Source organism: Arachis ipaensis, chromosome B09 (assembly GCF_000816755.2).
Source record: "Arachis ipaensis cultivar K30076 chromosome B09, Araip1.1, whole genome shotgun sequence".
Taxonomy (NCBI): Eukaryota; Viridiplantae; Streptophyta; class Magnoliopsida; order Fabales; family Fabaceae; genus Arachis; species Arachis ipaensis.
Genome location: NC_029793.2, coordinates 13,550,211 through 13,568,277, shown reverse-complemented (window position 1 = coordinate 13,568,277; position 18,067 = coordinate 13,550,211). Strand labels below are relative to the sequence as shown.

The following is an 18,067-nucleotide window of genomic DNA, read 5'->3' as shown; positions in this document are numbered from 1 at the left end:
GGTGAGTTTTATACTTGATACGATCCAATGTAGTTACTCATAGTTGTACGGAATATTATGTTTTACAATTTTCGTATTACCTAGTTGAGGTTTAGTAATAATTAGTGTGTGACATGTCCTAGGTTTAATTAATGATAGTAAAAAGGAGAAGTGACCGTGAATATAACCCTTTAGAGGGTAGAAACTTAAGGCAAATGTTGTTTCATACTCTATTAATAAATGTCAAAAAGTAAGAGACAATGTATTGAAGAACTGGTTTAACGAACAACAGCTCCAAACAACAATAACAATGACAATTAACCTAGACAATTCATTAATTTTAGATGATTGAAAACAATAAAGAATGTGAAACGGATAGCTCATAAATTATAGTTCCATAAATTTAAAGAACACCAAATGTAACCATATACCAATCATTTCCTCATATTCATATGTATTGTGAACTCCTGTTAATTTTTTAAATTTCCTATACTTTTTTCATAAATAAGAACGAAATTGCACATAGTACTTGTTAATAAACTACTCAATATTAAGAAAGGCAAGATTGGAAGATCATTGCTTACATGGAACAAGCGAGCATCTACCTTTCAGTTTGAAAGAAATAATAAGAAAAATAACATTCCAATAAAAAAGTCACACATGATTCTTGAAAAAAAAAATGGATTGTGCGTGCATAAATAGGCCATCAATTCAGATGCATTGAACATTTAAAGGTTTTTTATACAATTGCAGCAGAAGAGATGAAGAAACCACGCTAACAGAAGAAGCAGCCATGCAAGCACCGGCGAGCCATGGGGGCAATCTGATTCCGGTAAAGGGGTATAAGACACCGGCAGCAACCGGCATGCCTAGGACGTTATAGCCGAGAGCCCAGATATAGTTGAGGCGGATACGCAACATGGTCTTTCTGGAAAGATCTATGGCTGTGATCACATCTTCCAAGCTGTTTTTCACAAGCACTATATCAGCTGCTTCTATGGCTACATCAGTTCCAGCACCTATTGCCATACCAACATCAGCAGCAACCAAGGCCGGCGAGTCATTTATTCCATCACCCACCATTGCCACAGTCATCCCTTTCATCTGCATCGATTTCAGTATGAAAACTCAGACATTCATCACATGTTTTTCTTTTTACAATCTCTTATATAGACCCTCGTATATGTAACTCAAATTTGCCTTTTACACCATAAGTTTTTCGGATCCATTTTAAAAGACTGTTTCCGCAAGCCTTTTTTAAAAAAAAAAAAAAGTGTAGGGACAGCACTTTTATTAAATTATGGCCAAAAAGTAACCATCAAAAGAAAAGTGAATAATCCTACACCATTGGATGAAATCTCACACCATTAAAAACATTATTGATGGCTACTTGATGGCTACAAATCACAAAAGTTACTAGCCCCTAACACTCCTCTTTAGAGGTTATTACAAAACAAGGCTTACCTGTAATTCTTTCACCTTATCAGCTTTCCCTAGTGGATCTGTCTCGGCGAAGACCTCATCAATACCAACTTCGTTTGCAATAGCAGTTGCAGTAGCAAGGTTATCACCGGTTGCTATGATGCTTGAAATGCCCATGGTGTGGAGAAAAGATATGACACGCTTAGCTTCGGGCTTTAATGGATCAGTTACAGAGTATGCTCCAGCAATCTTCCCGTCGATGGAAACCAGAACACAAGTTCTCGCTAGAATTTCATTCTCAGACATGTACCTCTCAACCTCGGAACTTAGTGGAACATTACAAGCATGCATAAGTCTCTTGTTTCCAACTAGAACTGTTCTTTCACCAACTTTTCCACACACACCAGCTCCCACTTGCACCTCAAAGTCCTTCACATCTGGCACTTCCTCATCGTTGGAACCAAATTTCTTGCGCAGCTTCTTTGCATGTTTAACAACAGCTTTTGCTAGTGGGTGCTCACTACTTGACTGAAAAGTTGTAGAAAGAGTTAGTTGAAATATTATGGATAAATAAAATTGAAGTTCTTTAAATTAGAAAAACTCCACTATAAATAAAAATTGTTCTCTTTTTCGTCACAGTAAATGTGTGAAAACTAAAAATGCAGCAGCAAAGTCTGAAAATCATGGACAGTTACAAACTTACAATATTTTCAAACTAATTAAATGAAACATAAATGGTATTGAAACCAAGTTTTCTTCGATGGAAAATAAATTCTTAATTGTTGGTAAATAAACTAAGCTTATCAATAAACTATGAGCAACTTGAAGAATTCAAGTTAAATTAAACGCTAGGGATTCCAAGAAGCATAAAAAGAACATAAGAATAGTCAAAGAAAGTTATAAAATTTTATTACAACTCCAACTTGATAAGAATGGAACAACTGGACAAGGTAACTGACTAGAAGAATCAATAGTCATCATAAATCTCTGCTCAGTTTGTTGCACTGTCATAGGTTGTGTTAGGCATTAAGCAATGTTATATTGTAGTATTTTATTCTACATGTTTGCCTATAAATAAAGGCACGTGTGTGCTGAATAATTCAAGAAAAGCACAATGAAGATATTAGTTGACTGGAAAAGTTTTCACTTCCTCTTTTTTTGTGTTATGTTACCATTGAGAGAAATTATGAGAGTTTCTTGTGTGTTAGAAGATCCTAGGCAAATTAATTTGTGAGTTTGACCTTCCGTTTGTTGAGCTAAATTTGATTTTGGGTTAATATACGATGACAAATATTATTTGGATTAAAAGTCTAATTATTTATTTAATGTATGTGCTAAGTAATCCAGGTCCATTTATGTGTTGCTTTAGTCCAAATGAGTGTTGCTTCAGCAACTTAAGCTATTACAGGTCCAACACTTTAGCCCATTACTTGCTAGATGAGAAACAAATCAGTACATGAGCCAAAAGAGAGAGCACCGAACAAAAAGAAGAAAGAGAAGGACATCTGTCAACAACAAAGACAGTTGTAGTTCTAACAAAGCAATTAGACATAAGAACAATTTCACTACTCCAAGAACATCAGCAAAACACAATTCAGAATGTGGGAGAGCAAAACACAGACTTGCACAAAAGCAGAAGCAGCAGAGCAGCTCCTCGGATAGCAGAGGTAATGGAGCAGAGGGAGAAAGAAAAGCATGCTAAGGAAAAAAGCAAACCCAAGGGCAGCAGAGGTGGTGGAATGGTTCCTCAACCTGCAGAGTTAGTGGAGCATGATGAAAAAGGACATGCATGCCTTCGGAGACAGCTCCAACGGGTGAATGGTACGAGGGAATGGAAGAGGCAATGGAGAGCAAATTGGAAGAGCAAGCTGATTCTATAAAAAGCCTCACCTCAACATTTGAAAGCAAAGAAAAGGAGAAAAAATTCAGGGCATCATATCCTCTCAATCGAGCTGAATTCTTTTTCTTCTACTAGTGATTCATTTCTGATTTTATTTGTTATGGCTATCTTATGTCATCCTTTGTATTGGAAAAAGGCTAAATATGTGAGTAGAAAAAGCCATAAGAGAAAAGGCAAGAGTGATGCATGAAAGAGCCACTGAAATTCTGTGTAATTGAGTTGTTGAACTAGGACTAATTTCCTTTGCCAAGTTGGGTTAGTACTCGGTGAATTTGAATCTGTTTAGGTTCACCTTTAAAGTTGGGACAACACTTGGAAAGCTAAGTTTTGGTGAAGAAAGCTTAGTGGTAGATACTAGTCGAATTAGGTTGTAATTCAATAGTATTGGTGATTGTAATTAGTTGATTATAGTGGAAATTTCACCATGGTTGTGGTGGAGACTGGACATAGGATTCATGACACTTAGAATCTGAACTAGGATACATGCTGGCCGCTTTTTCTTCTTCCCTTCTCTTTTATTTTTTGAGTATGAGACAAAACAAAAAAATCTCCTACATAAGTAGCTTTCGCGAAAACAGAGCTTGAAACGTTCATTTTAAAGCCAACTTGATTCAACCCCCCCCCCCCTTCTCAAGTTCAAGCAGTTCCATCAATTGGTATCAGGAACAAGGTCTCAAGGAGTCAAGCTTCACAGCTTAGAACAAAGATTCATGACCAACAATATGGATCCTAACATCATGGCGTACACTCTTATTGAAGGACAGTCAAATAATAGACCTCCTTATTTCAATGGCAGCAACTATTTCTACTGGAAAGAGAGAATGAGAATCTTCGTGTAGTCAATCGACTACAACATTTGGAAGATTATTCTCAACGGACGGACGTTCCAACAAAGAAAAATGCTGATGGAGAAGTTGTGGCAAAAGAAGACAATGAGTGGATAGAGGAAGAAAAGAAGAAGGTTGAACTCAATGCCAAGGCTATCAACCTAATGCACAGTGCAATCAGTTTTAAAGAATACAGAAAAGTGTCAAGGTGCAAGACGGCTATAGAAATCTGGGACAAGTTCAGACTCACCCATGAAGGCACTAAACAAGTGAGGGAGACCAGAATTAATATGTTGATGAAGGAATATGAAATGTTCAATATGAAGGAGGAAGAGAGCATCGATCAAATATTCGAAAGGTTCTCAATAACCATCAATAATCTGGATGTCATGGGAAAGAGCTATTCCGAGAAAACCTTGGTGAGGAAGATCTTAAGGAGTCTTACGAAGAAGTGGGAAGTAAAAAGTACAGCCATCTCTAAAAGAAATGATTTGATAAAAATCACCTATGATGAGCTAAGAGGCAAGCTGCTGGCCTATGAAACTACTCACATGTCTCAAGACAAAAATAACAAGAAGAAAAGTGTAGCACTGAAATCAAGAATGAGAGCCAAAGAAAAAGAATCTTATGACAGTTTCTCAGATGAAGAAATGGTGCTCTTTACAAGAAAAATGAAATTACTGAGATTCAAAAACAAAGGCAAAGAAAGTTCTTCATCCAAAGATTTCAAGAAGGATCAAGCCAAGTTCACATGTCACCACTGTAAGGAACCGGATCACTTCAAGTCAGATTGTCCTCAATTAAGAAAAGGCGAAAAATCAAAGAAGGACAAAAAGAAAGTGATGATGACAACATGGGAAGACTTGGAAAATGACATCAATTCTGAAGACTCAGATCAAAAGGCTCAACTCTGCTTGATGGTTGATCACGATGATGAAGATGAGGTAGATCTCTCTGACCTATCTATTAATGAATTGCACTACATTATCAAAGACTTTACTATGAACTCTAAGAAACTCTTAGATAAATATGTTAAATGCAAGAAAGATAATGAAATATTGAGAGCTGAAAATGATTTCTTACTGAAAAAAGTAAAGGCAACCGAAGCTTGTGATGAAATTTTTTTAAAAGAAGAAAACAATGCTTTAAGAGCTGAATTAAACAAATTCAAACTCAAGCATACAGTCACTGCCTCCACTGATTTGATTACTGAAAAATAAAAGGTTGAATGAACAAATTAAAAACCTTAATGAAGACTTAGCGAAATTTGTTCAAAATTCACAAAATCTTGATAAATTACTTGTTTGTCAAAGATTTAGTGGTGAAAAATCTAGACTTGGATTCAAAGAGAAAAGTAAGGCTATTTTCAAACAAAATGTTAAAAAATCTGAAGCTTCCTCTTCCAAGATTTTCAAACAAAAAATTTTTAGTAAAACTAAAAAATCAGTGAGCAAGAACCATTGCTATAAGTACAATAGAAAAGGTCATGATCCTCAACAATGTTTTATCTTTCTAAGGTCTTTTGGTAATGATAGTAAATTATATAAAGTTGTTCATGATTATAATGCTCTTGAGCAACCAAGAAGATTTCACATAAGAGGATCCAAATGAATTTGGATACCTAAGGTTAGTTGAAAAACATGCAGGTTTGCCTTACATCCAAGAAGAAATTGGACATGTGGTATTTTGATAGTGAATATTCAAGGCATATGATCGGAAATGATACTTTCTTTATCAAACTCAACAAGTATGATGGAGGATTTGTCACTTTTGGAGATAATGGTAAAGGTAAAAGAATTGCCATTGATAAGGTTGGCAAAAATTTTTTTACTTGCATTGATAGTGCCTTTTTAGTAGATGGGTTAAAGTATAATCTATTGAGTATAAGTCAATTGTGTGACATTGGATATGTTGTAACCTTTAGGAAAGTAAATTGTAGGATCATTAATGAAAAAACAGGGGTTGTGTTATTTGTTGCAAAAAGAAGTGACAATGTTTATGGTCTCACATTAAATGATCTTAAAGTTCAAAATGTAACTTATTTCCCTTCAATTAAATTTGAAAAATGGATATGGTATAAGAGATTACGACATGTTAGCATGTAACAAATCTCTAAACTTGTTAAAAAGGGTTTAGCAAGAGGTCTTTCTAACATTAAATTTGATAAAGACATCACTTGTGATACTTGTCAAATGGGTAAACAAACAAAAATCTCTTTTAAACCTAAGGAAGATGTCTCAACTAAAAAACCATTAGAGCTGTTACATCTTGATCTGTTCGGACCAATTGGGACTCAGTCTTGGAAAAAAAAGTTATGAAATGGTTATTGTGGATGACTACACTAGGTTTGGTTGGGTGTTCTTTCTAGCTCATAAACATGAAGCATTTTCTATTTTCGAAAAATTCAGCACGAAGATTCAAAATGAAAAGAGTTTAAAAATTATTTCAATTAGAAGTGATCATGGAAAAAAAATTTAAAAATCAACACTTTGAATCTTTTTGTGATGAACTTGGTATATCACACAACTTCTCATGTCCTAAAACACCACAACAAAATGGTATTGTGGAAAGAAGAAATAGAAGTTCACAAAAAATGGCTTGAGCTATATTGTGTAAATATCAGGTTCCCAAATTCTTATGGGCTGAAGCTACGCTTTAAATCGAATCCTCATAAAAAAAATTTTGAAGAAAACTCTATATGAACTTTGGAAAGGGTATCCACCCAATCTTAATTACTTTCGTGTGTTTAGCTGCAAGTGTTTTATACTGAATATCAAAGAAAATTCGAAAAAAATTGATCCTAAAACACATGAAGGTATCTTTCTTGGTTATTCCACTAATAGCAAAGTTTATAGAGTATATAACAAGAACTCTAAATCTGTTGAGGAGACCATGCATGTCACATTTTGTGAGTTTAACCTTGTTCCTAGCGTGTGTATTGATGATAGTCCAAGTTTTGAAACTGAATTGCCCAAGATCACTGAGTTAATTACTCAAAATTTGAGTTCTCAAGAAACTGCACCTGCTAGCAGCAAAAATCTCAATTCTGCAGGAGACAATTTAGAATTATCTCCTATTGCAGCAGAAAATCTTGATGTAGAGGCCATTGTAGATCAAGAGGAACCTGAATCCTCTACCCAGACCAAAAGGCCAAGAGAATCAAAATTTCTGAAAAATTATCCTTAAGAGTTCATAATAGGTGATCCCTCCAAAGGAATGACTACTCGTTCATTTTTGAAAAGAGCCGAATCTAACAACATTGCTCTTATATCAAAGATTGAACCTCAAAATATCCAAGAAACTCTCGCTGATCCATCTTGGGTATTAGCCATGGAAGAAGAATTGCAGCAGTTTGAGAAGAATCAAGTCTGGACCTTAGTGCCTCACTCAAATGGAAAGAAAGTCACTGGCACAAAATGGATTTTCAAAAATAAAATGGGTGAAGATGGAACCATTGTCCGAAACAAAGCAAGATTGGTTGCTCAAGGCTATGATCAAGAGTAAGGGATTGATTTCGATGAATCATTTGCACCTGTAGTTCGAATGGAAGCCATTAGGTTGCTCTTAGCCTATGCAGCTCACTACGGCTTCAAGCTTTTTCAAATGAACGTAAAGTGTGCATTCTTCAATGGTATAATAGATAGAGAGGTATATGTGGCACAACCTCCTGGGTTTGAAAACAAAACATTTTCTAACTATGTTTTCAAACTAGCTAAAGCCTTATATGGTTTAAGACAAGCTCCTAGAGCTTGGTATGAGAGGCTTAACTCATTTTTATTGAAAAATAATTTTCAAAGAGGAGCCACTGGCACTACTCTATTTATTAAAAATCTCAATGATCATTTTATTCTTGTGCAAGTTTATGTTGATGATATCATTTTTAGTTCAACTGATGAGACTTTGTGTGCAGATTTTGCTAAGCTAATGACAAGTGAATTTGATATGAACATAATGGGAGAATTAACTTTCTTCCTAGGCTTGCAAATCAAGCAAATTGCTGAAGGAATTTTTGTTTATCAAGAAAAATATGTCAAGGAACTTGTCAAAAAATTTGGGCTGGAATGCGTCAAGCCGATGGGAACCCCATGCATCCAAATATCAAGCTTGACAAAGATGAACAAGCTAGAGATGTTGATGAGACACGTTACAGAGGGATGATTGGCTCTTTGATGTATCTAACCTTCTCGAGGCCTGATATCGTATAAAGTGTTGGTGTGTGCTCAAAATTCCAATCAAAGCCTAAAGAATCTCATCTCTCAACTGTCAAGAGGATCATCCGATATGTGCTTGGTACCACTAATTATAGTTTATGGTATCCCAAAACTGATTCCTTTCAATTAGTGGGTTATTGTGATGCAGATTTTGTTGGGGAGACGATTGATAGAAGAAGCACAAGTGGCATGTGTTGCTTGCTTAGCAAATCACTCAATGTATGGTCAAGTAAGAAGCAAGCAACAGTGGCACTATCCACTGCCAAAGTTGAGTATATTGCAGCCTCTTCTTGTTGCTCTCAATTACTATGGTTGAAAACTCAGTTAGCTGATTATAAATTGAAAGTATCTAATATTTCATTATTTTGTGACAATATGAGTGCTATAAATATTTCAAAAAATCTTGTTTTGGACTCAAGAACAAAGCATATTGAAGTTAGATTTCATTCTATAAGAGAACATGTGCAAAATAAAAATTTAGATATTCAGTTTGTTAAATCTAAAGATCAACTAGCTGATATTTTCACTAAACCATTGATAGAAGAGAGGTTCTGCAAATTACGAACTGCACTGGGCATTCTTAATTTATCTAATTTTTCTGATATTCTGGTTTAAGCATTTTGTCTCATAGATCGAGATGAGATTATTCTGGACAGATGATAAGCAAGCTTCATAAACTCTTTGTGATGCAATCTAGTCTCGTTGAAAGCAAGTGAGATTTGGTGGACCTGGTGTGTTTGATTGTTTATCATCAAATGGGCCACCTTTGTTGAAGCACCTTAGGCTCTCACTAGACTTAGATATTAGAAAGTTGTTTTTGGTCCCAAAACTTAACATTATTTTAAAATTGCATTTCATTTTAATTAAATTTTCAAAATTGAAATTATAGAGGTTACGGTTGTAAAATTCGAAGGTTTTCAAAAGTTTTTTATTTTTATCCTTTTCAAGATGAAACTTTTATACTAACTAAGACCTATATTAATTCTCCACTACATACACCCTTTCACACTCAACTCCTCCACAACTCCTTCACTCCACTCCACTTTTCAAAAGTTTTCATTTTTATCCTTTTACACTAACCAAGGCCTATATTAATTCTCCACTACATGCACCCTTTCACACTCAACTCCTCCACTCCTCTTTCACTACACTATTCCCATTCTGAAACTAACCTGTGTCCTATACGTATGGCTCGCAAAAAAGAGCAGTCCGTAGAAACTCTCATAGTGGTGCTCACTCTTCACGTTCTTAACCCTCTTCTCCTATTTCACTGCACTCACAAACATCTCCTTCTCCATCTCCCACTAACTCTCCTCCCACTTCTCCTCATAATAACGCTCCTGAAATGGCTCGCACCAAGACCATCGCTCGCCATCCTGGAGTAGCTCCTCGCCCTACCTCCTCTCAGCCAAATGTCTCACAGCCCAGCTCTTCTCAACCCAGTTCTTCCCGAGGAAAGAGACCTGTTTGTGAAGAAGACGAAGAGCTTCCGTCACCCCCTCCTCGCCACAGCCACGATACAGTCATCGACTTTCATCTTCGTTCTATTTCTGAACTAAAACTTTCCAATCTCATTGCCTACAAATCCTTCTATACTGACTTCCCTAAAGAGTCTTTTGATCGTCACCGTTATAATTCCTTCATGAACTACATATTATTCTGCAAGGATATTTATAAGCGTACTCTCTGTCCTTCCAAACTTGTAAATCTAGACAAGTTTTGTAGAAAAGGTCTAAACTTTACACCTCTGTTTACATATCAAGGATGGATTTTCATTCTATCCATTCGTGACAAAATTTTATCCTATCTAGTGAAGCAGTTCTATAAAACATGTCATACAAAAAAGGAAGAATCGCATCCTTTGTTAAAGGTCGCACAATCATTCTTGACAAGTACCACATTAGTAAAGCCTAGATTACCAGGAAAGGGGGCTTGATGTGTTCACCTCTGGTAAGTGGGATGAAACTCTCAATGTGTCATATTTTGAAGCCCTAAGTACTGGATCAACATTCCTCTCCTTAAAAGTACCACTCCCACTCATAAGTTTCTTGGTCCAATCCGTGCCCAGTTGCACAGGATTGTGAACCATATAATTCTGCCTCAGAGTGGCTCTTTTCAGCGAGTCTCCTTTTGTGACACACTGGTTCTGTTCGCTCTTCTCTCCAAAATTCCAATTTCTTTTGCATAAGAGCAGAAGCAGCAGAGCAGCTCCTCAAATAGCAAAGGTAATGGAGTAAAGGGAGAAAGAAAAGCATGCTAAGGAAGAAAGCAAACCCAAGGACAGCAGAAGTGGTGGAATGGCTCCTCAACCTGCAGAGTTAGTGGAGCAAGATGAAAGGACATGTATGCCTTTAGAGACAGCTCCAACGGGTGAATGGTACGAGGGAATAGAGAGCAAATTGGAAGAGCAAGCTGATTCTATAAGAAGCCTCACCTCAACATTTGAAAGTAAGAAAAGGAGGAAAAAATTAGAGTATCATATCCTCTCAATCGAACTGAATTCTTTTTCTTCTACTAGTGCTTCATTTCTGGTTTTATTTGTTATGGCTATCTTGTGTCATCCTTTGTATTGAGAAAATGCTAAATATGTGAGTAGAAAAAGCCATGAGAGAAAAGACAAGAGTGATACATGAAAGAGCCACTGAAATTCTGTGTAATTGAATTGTTGAATTAGGACTAGTTCCCCTTGCCAAGTTGGGTTAGCACTCGGTGAGTTTGAATCTGTTTAGGTTCTCCTTCCAAGTTGGGACAACACTAGGGAAGCTAAGCTTTGGTGAAGAAAGCTTAGTGGTAGACACTAGTTGAATTAGGTTGTAATTCAATAGTATTGGTGATTGTAATCAGTTGATTATAGTGAAAATTCCACCATGGTTGTGGTGGAGACTAGACGTAGAATTCATGACACTTAGAATCCGAACCAGGATACATGCTGACCTCTTTCTCTTCTTTCCTTCTCTGTTTTTTTTCTGAGTATGAGACAAAACGAAAAAATCTCCTTCATAGGTAGCTTCTGCGAAAACAGAACTTAAAACGTTCATTTTAGAGCCAACTTGATTCAACTCCCCCTCTCAAGTTCAAGCAGTTCCAACAACGTTAATTCTTCTTTATTAGTATTCAACATCTTTTCAACTTACAGGATCCAACAATGTTCAACAGAATAAATTTATATCAATTATTCAGATTTCCAAATTAGTATAGTATGCAGCATATAAGAAAAAAAAGGAAAATAATTACCTCCACTGCTATTGTCATGTCATAAAATTCTTCCATAGTAAATTCAGAAAACAGTACTGCGCTAACTACCACCGGCTCTCCAACAGTTAGTGTCCCGGTCTTATCAAACACAACAACTTTTACCTGCATCAGGAAAACAAAACAAGCTCCTATCAGAATCGGCAGCGAAAGAATGAGGGATATCGGGATATGTAGCATACTTGTGTCAAATAACATGAGATAAGATATGCTAGAAACTAGATTATGCCAAACATCAATACTAGAGATATAATGAAATGATATCAGATATGAATAGTGCCTACAAAATTAGCAGGTCAAAAATAAAATAAAATAAAATAAAAAGTAAAAATACACCTTCCATGATGATTTTTAATGCTATAATTTCTCAGCAGAGAAGCGGAATCCTTGCATAAATTACAAGAGAAGAAGACATTATAGCTTTAGCATTAGCAACAACCAGCTAGTAAAGGATATAAGCAATGACCAAATGTTTTTCCTTAGTTCATCAAATATCCCAATTCCAATGTACTTATCATGATCATTTCAATCAAAGGAAAACAGATGGACAATTGTTGCATAGCAACAACCACCTAGAAAAGGATACAAGCAATCGCAAAATATCACATCTGTTTTACAATTATGTACAGTGAATCAAGGTTTTATTTTGAACCCTTGTTGCAAATGGAAGGAAAGTTTACCTGCTAAAGCACAATTAAACAGGTATCGAGTAACAAGAATAAAGAGTTTCATTACCTTGTGTGCCTTTTCCAATGCATCTCCACCCTTGATGAGAACACCTTGAGAAGCACCCATGCCTGAAGCAACCATGACTGCAGTTGGTGTTGCTAGACCCAAAGCACAAGGGCAAGCAACAACTAGTACAGAAATAGCAAATTGCAGAGCAAGTTCAAATGCATTCATTGCTTTTGGTATCCAATGCCTAGGGTATAAGCCAACTTCCCCAGGAACAAACCATCCCATCCAAGTTAAAAATGCTGCAACAACCACCTAAGGATGCAACATAAGTACAAGCAGCATCCCATGGATAAAATATCATTTAAATGCTAACATCAATTAAGCAATTACATAAGAATTTATCAGCTCTTTTTTGCAGTCCAGTGGAATTAGCAATTAAACAAAAAGATAACGTAAGAAACATAATCACAGGATGATAGCATGTCTCAAAATGTTTTATGCTTCAGTATTTGACAGAATCCTTGAAACAAAGGTTACATTTCATAGCCATGATTATTTCATACACTTGATAAACAAAAAGTAACGAAAGGGAACCCCTTTTCAGATTTTTTTTTAAATAAAAAAAATGTAAAATAAAGTAAAATGGGAGGGGAAATTTTGAACAGAACCTGAAGGGATATTTATTACATTAAGCCTCAACATATGAATAAAACCTTTTCTAATAATGATGAAAAATTTGAAGGATTTAGTTAAGGAAAGACACTCACTAATGGAACAAAAACCCTTGAAATGTGGTCTGCGAGTTTTTGAACTGGTGCCTTAGCTAGTTGAGCGGTTTCTACAAGCTGAACAATTTGAGAAAGTGCAGTATCTGATCCAACATGTGTAGCCTTAATCAGTAAGCAGCCATTCTCATTGATTGTTCCACCAATAACCTGCTCAGCAAATTTCAAGAAATTAAAAATGTTTCACTAATTTAAAGTACTGGAAGTTTGATTAAAATAATCAAAGATGCTTGTTTCTCTACAGAATGATATCAACCGCCAGAATCCAATGAATATTAAATAAGCTTATCAGTAAACACATCACAGAGTGCATACACTCAGGTTTAGTTGCCTATCTTTCTTGAAACTTTCATCAAACGATTTCAACATTCAACCTCCGTGTATGTTTTTGTCATTTCCCCCTAATTTATTGGGCAGATTTTGCCATCATACTGAAAAAGAGTCATACCATATGAATAATACCTTGTCACCAGGACTTTTATCAACAGGTTTTGCCTCCCCGGTAATCATACTTTCATTTACATAGCTTTGCCCTTTTATGACAACACCATCAATAGGAATTTTGGCCCCAGGAACAATCTTAAGTATGTCACTCTTTTGTATTAGTTGAGTGTCAATTTCTGTCTCTGAGATGACATTTTCATCAGCATCCATGTCCACCAGATAAGCTTTATCAGGAACAAGTTGTGTCAGCTTTCCTAAAGCATCTGAGGTTTTCCCTTTAGCCAAATTCTCCAAATATTTCCCTAATAGAATAAAGGATATCAACATGGAACTGGTCTCAAAGAAATCTTGTCCTTGAAAAGTATCTGAAGTCAGTGCTTTTATTAAAATGTATACGGAGTAAAAATAAGCAGCATTAGTTCCTAATGCAACCAGCACATCCATGTTAGCAGATCTTCGCCTCAGTGCATGATATGATCCTACATAAAACCTAACAAGAGCTGCCGTAGTTAAATGATTGTAAAAAAAGAAAAAAAATTCTCCATTTAGTCCAAACAGTTGAAAAAAAAAACTATTATGTCTAATAAATAGCATCAAAAGCAAGAAATAGAATTAAACAATTAATCATATATTAGTAATACCTTTTGCCAACTATGAACTGCACAGGCGTACTAAGAATCCATCTCAGAAACAGCCCAAGAGTTAGCATATGGTGGATCTTATAGTTCAGCCAGTTTCCATAGGGAGGAAGCATGGGAAGCACCATGGCAAATACAAACACAGGAACCGAAAATAAGCAGCTGAACAAAAATTGGTCCCTATACCTATGAATTTCATCCACCTTATCCCTTTCTCTTTTTCCCGAAGTAGTGTGCAAGGATGCCTGGTACATCTTGGTGCCAGAGCTAGCTGTCTGAATAAAGTGAATGAGAGATCTTGGACCCGTAATATCCGGTTCATAGTTAACTGTTACTATATGTTCTGTCAAATTGAATTCAACATGATTCACACCTGCTGCGAACTCAAGCGAAGACATTACAATATTTACATCTTCAAGAGAATCAACCCCTTCTAGTTTTAAATGCACTTTGTTCACATCATTAGCAGAGCTAATAAGTTCCGCTCCAAAACCAGCATCTTCTATAGCTTCAATTATCTTGTTTGCATCGGCGAGGTTAGGATCAAAGTACACTTTGGCCTCCTCTAAAGCTAGACCTACAGTTGCTTTTTTCACTCCATCAATCATCCGAAGTGCATTCTCAACAGACTCGGAGCAGCTTGTGCATGCCATCCCTTTAATCCTTACTCGGCATACCGATATTTCTTGCTCCTGAAGCTCATCAACTCCGAAGCCACTGTCTTCTATTGCTTCTTTTATGTTTTTCGCCTAAAAAGTGAATTTAGATCGCAAATTAATTTATTTATTCCAAGACAATAGGTACTACTAAATTTTTTTCCCACCTTACTTCTGTTATTTATTTATAATTACATCCACTAGTTCAGAGAGTTTTTCTTAACGAAAGTTTAAAACTCAGCACAATGATCCTATTTCTAAAACTTTCATAAACAGAGGTTGCTTGTGTTTTTTTTCTTGCATGAGAATTCTTGGTATGCTGGTATGAGAATCAATGAAATGGCCAAAACTTTAATTCAGAAAAATATTATAAAGCTGATTACAGTGACATAATTTCAGAAGGGTGACTTACAGTGATAAATTTTGGAGAATATTTTATTATAGCTCGGCCATCAAGCGGCGACACCATGATGCTGTTTACTCCATGGAGGTCCTTAATTGAAGATTCAACAGAATTTATACACGATGCACACTTGATGTCACCTATTTGAAACATAACCGTCCTTACTGCGGCATCTTCTGGTGAAGTCTGCAACAGAGGAATCTTAAGATCGCTATTAGCTTCCATTTCTAATCCTGCAAAAAAAAAAAAGAGTTCAAAATTCAAATAAATATGTGAAAACCAAACAAAGCCATAGCAAAATGAATAGTAACAACTTAAACCCCGAGAATTAACCCAAGGAAAAAAATACTCGAACCAAAATATAATTTCCCACTATATATTTCTTTTTCTTTTAAATTAGCAGTTACTCCAATTATTACAAGTCTTACATATCTCAAGAATATGGTCTCTAGATAATTTATAAGTGCGATACAACCCTCACCCTTTGCGCTAGCTTTTGGAATTAATTAAGTTAGACTCACTCAAGCTCAATTCTAATATAGTATCAAAATCTATCTAATCCAATGTTTTTGGACCATCCACGTGCAAATCTTCACGCTTCAGATAATCATTTCTGGGCACGAAGGAGGTGTATTACAAGGGCAACCCTCACCCTTGAGCTAGCATTGGGGTTGAAAGACTCATTCAATCTTAACTGCTTGTTTGAGCGTCATTAAATCGATACAGGTTAGAAGAAAGAGAAAAAAAAAAAAGCAAATTCATACAGCAGAATCTATGTTCGCAATTTTAACAATTAAGATTGAGCCAATTGAAGAAACGTACATGCAAAACTGTAAGTGGAGAAGCACAGCACTAACAGCAGAGTCTTTGGAATCAACGTTAAGAACGTGTGAAAGGGTGTGAGAGATTCTAGGGTTACAAAAAGAGTTGAAGGAAGTTGAGTTGAGATGGTAAACAAAGAAAGTTATGTCCGGTTTAGTGTCATAGTGACGTGGTTTGGGTTTGCCGCATTTTGTATGTTAGTGGTGTGGTACTTCGAGGAGAGACTGTTTCTTTTAAATTTTTGAATTTGTTAACAGTAACGACCTCGTCGCTTCCCACCAACACTTGATTTTTTAATTTTTAATTATTCGATTTGTAGATGTTACCTATGTTGTTTGACCGTGAATAAGTTAATACTCAAAATACCATCTAAAATTTGATCTGGCTCTTCGAATTTTTAATTAACCCAAATTATATCCTGAAAATTTTAATGGTATCTTAAGTTGACTCTTTCATTCATTTTTGTTACTAAAAAGTTGACCTGACACAATTAGATGATATGATTTTACTATTTGTTTTAAAATGATCTTTATTTACACGTGAACTTACTGTATTTTTTTTTTCTTAAATTAAGAATGAGACTCGAACTCGCGATTTCAAAGTGAGTATAGAGAGATTATGTTATTTGAGGTATAACTCGTTAGCAGAATAAAATTACTGTATATTTATTGAAAAGTTTAAATTTTGATTTGCATATAACATTTTTTGAAAAACTATTACACTCTCATGCATGTATAACAAAGGAGAAAGTATTGGAATCAATATTAATTGTGTATAATGTGTACAATAAATTAAAAAAAAAAAGATAAAATTAAAATTAAAAATTAGATCATTAATTAATTATTTAATTTTAAATTTTAAAAATTTGAAAATTAAGATTAGTATTTAAATTCATTCACACTATATACGGTTATTTCTAATCTTACCGTAACCTTTAATACACGTCCAAAACTCACCGTCAGTCCGTCATCTTTTCTGGTTCTCACCTCGCGTCACTGAATTTCTTGCCGACCATACTGAGGCCGCCGCATCCTCCCACCGACACCGTCCTCACCTCCGCCGGTCAGCCCGATGCGCCTCGCCCTCCGACGCTCAGCCTAACGTTACTGTCGCTGTTTTCGTACCTCTCTTCCGAACCGGCTCTCGCTTTCTCCCATTCCTTCAACTTCAAGTCTCTTCTCACCGATGATAACACTATTCTCTTCTTCTTCTTCGGATCCAAGCATGGTTAGCTTCTTTCATGATTTGAGCCATATGTTTCAGTGCTGCTTTTGTCATGACTAGTCCTTCAAAATTATGTTTCACCACAATAATAGTTTCTTCTGTTTATTCATCTTCTTCTTCTATTTTAATGGTCAGTTTAGGATGGTCATTTTAGTAGGTATGTGGATGGTTATTTTATTTTTATGTAGTTGATTATTTTGATTAGATTGAGTTTAGTTATATATAATTAAAATATGTTAGATGTTCAATTTATTAGGTATGCGGATGATCATTTTTATCCTTAAGTGGATGGTTATTTTTATTAAGAGTGAGTGGTGTGTGGCAAGCCAAGTAGCGACGGTGAAATAAGATGATTATTGATGAAGGTGGGGTGGCCACTGGTTGAAAAAGAAGAGAGCATTTGAGGATTTTAGATGGTTATTTTTTTTGAAATAACTAATTAGATTTTTTAAAAATTTAAAATTTGAAATTTGAAATTGGAGAATTTGAAATTTAAAATTTGATGTGAAATAACTGAACAAAAATTTTTAAATTTATTATTTCGTAGGTAATTTTTATTTTTAACTCATATTGGACTAAATAAACAGTCCATTGTACACATTGTACAAATATTCTATTGACTCCCTAGCGAGGCTCATAACAAAGTGAAATTTTCAAGGGAAAAAAAGCCAAAGTTAAGAACAATAAAAGTTTAGAAATATTATTTTGAACTATTATTGAAATTTTATCCCCTTCCCTCCCCTCCCATCCCAAATTAATTTGGAAGAGTCAATATATGTATTTATGCTAAAAATATTTTTCACCCCTCCACATTTATTGTTGAAGG

General features: G+C 35.5%; 1 protein-coding gene across 3 annotated transcripts; it reads right to left on the bottom strand.

The window, feature by feature from the left end:
* Positions 459-16,091, bottom strand: LOC107618398 (probable copper-transporting ATPase HMA5). 3 transcript variants are annotated; one of them, XM_021112547.1, is made up of 9 exons: positions 15,677-15,946; positions 15,205-15,428; positions 14,140-14,885; positions 13,517-13,988; positions 13,037-13,204; positions 12,327-12,581; positions 11,574-11,696; positions 1,444-1,929; positions 459-1,083 (listed from the first exon to the last, which is right to left on the bottom strand). In XM_021112547.1, exons 2-9 carry the CDS (start codon positions 15,418-15,420, stop codon positions 691-693), a joined length of 2,859 nt encoding a protein of 952 aa, XP_020968206.1. In that variant the 5' UTR covers positions 15,421-15,428; positions 15,677-15,946; the 3' UTR covers positions 459-690. The 3 variants fall into 3 exon arrangements, with proteins under 3 accessions (XP_020968206.1, XP_020968207.1, XP_016175938.1); XM_021112548.1 differs by having other exon boundaries at positions 15,717-15,946; XM_016320452.2 differs by lacking the exon at positions 15,677-15,946 and adding an exon at positions 16,018-16,091 and having other exon boundaries at positions 487-1,083.

Bases quoted from the DNA above. Each gene is read 5' to 3' on its own strand.
- LOC107618398 (XM_016320452.2), bottom strand. From the start codon at position 15,420: ATGGAAGCTAATAGCGATCTTAAGATTCCTCTGTTGCAGACTTCACCA. The intron at 14,886-15,204 runs GTAAGTCACCCT...TTCACTTTTTAG, and splicing joins ATTCTCCAAAATTTATCACT to GCGAAAAACATAAAAGAAGC. The intron at 1,084-1,443 runs GTAAGCCTTGTT...AAATCGATGCAG, and splicing joins ATAAGGTGAAAGAATTACAG to ATGAAAGGGATGACTGTGGC.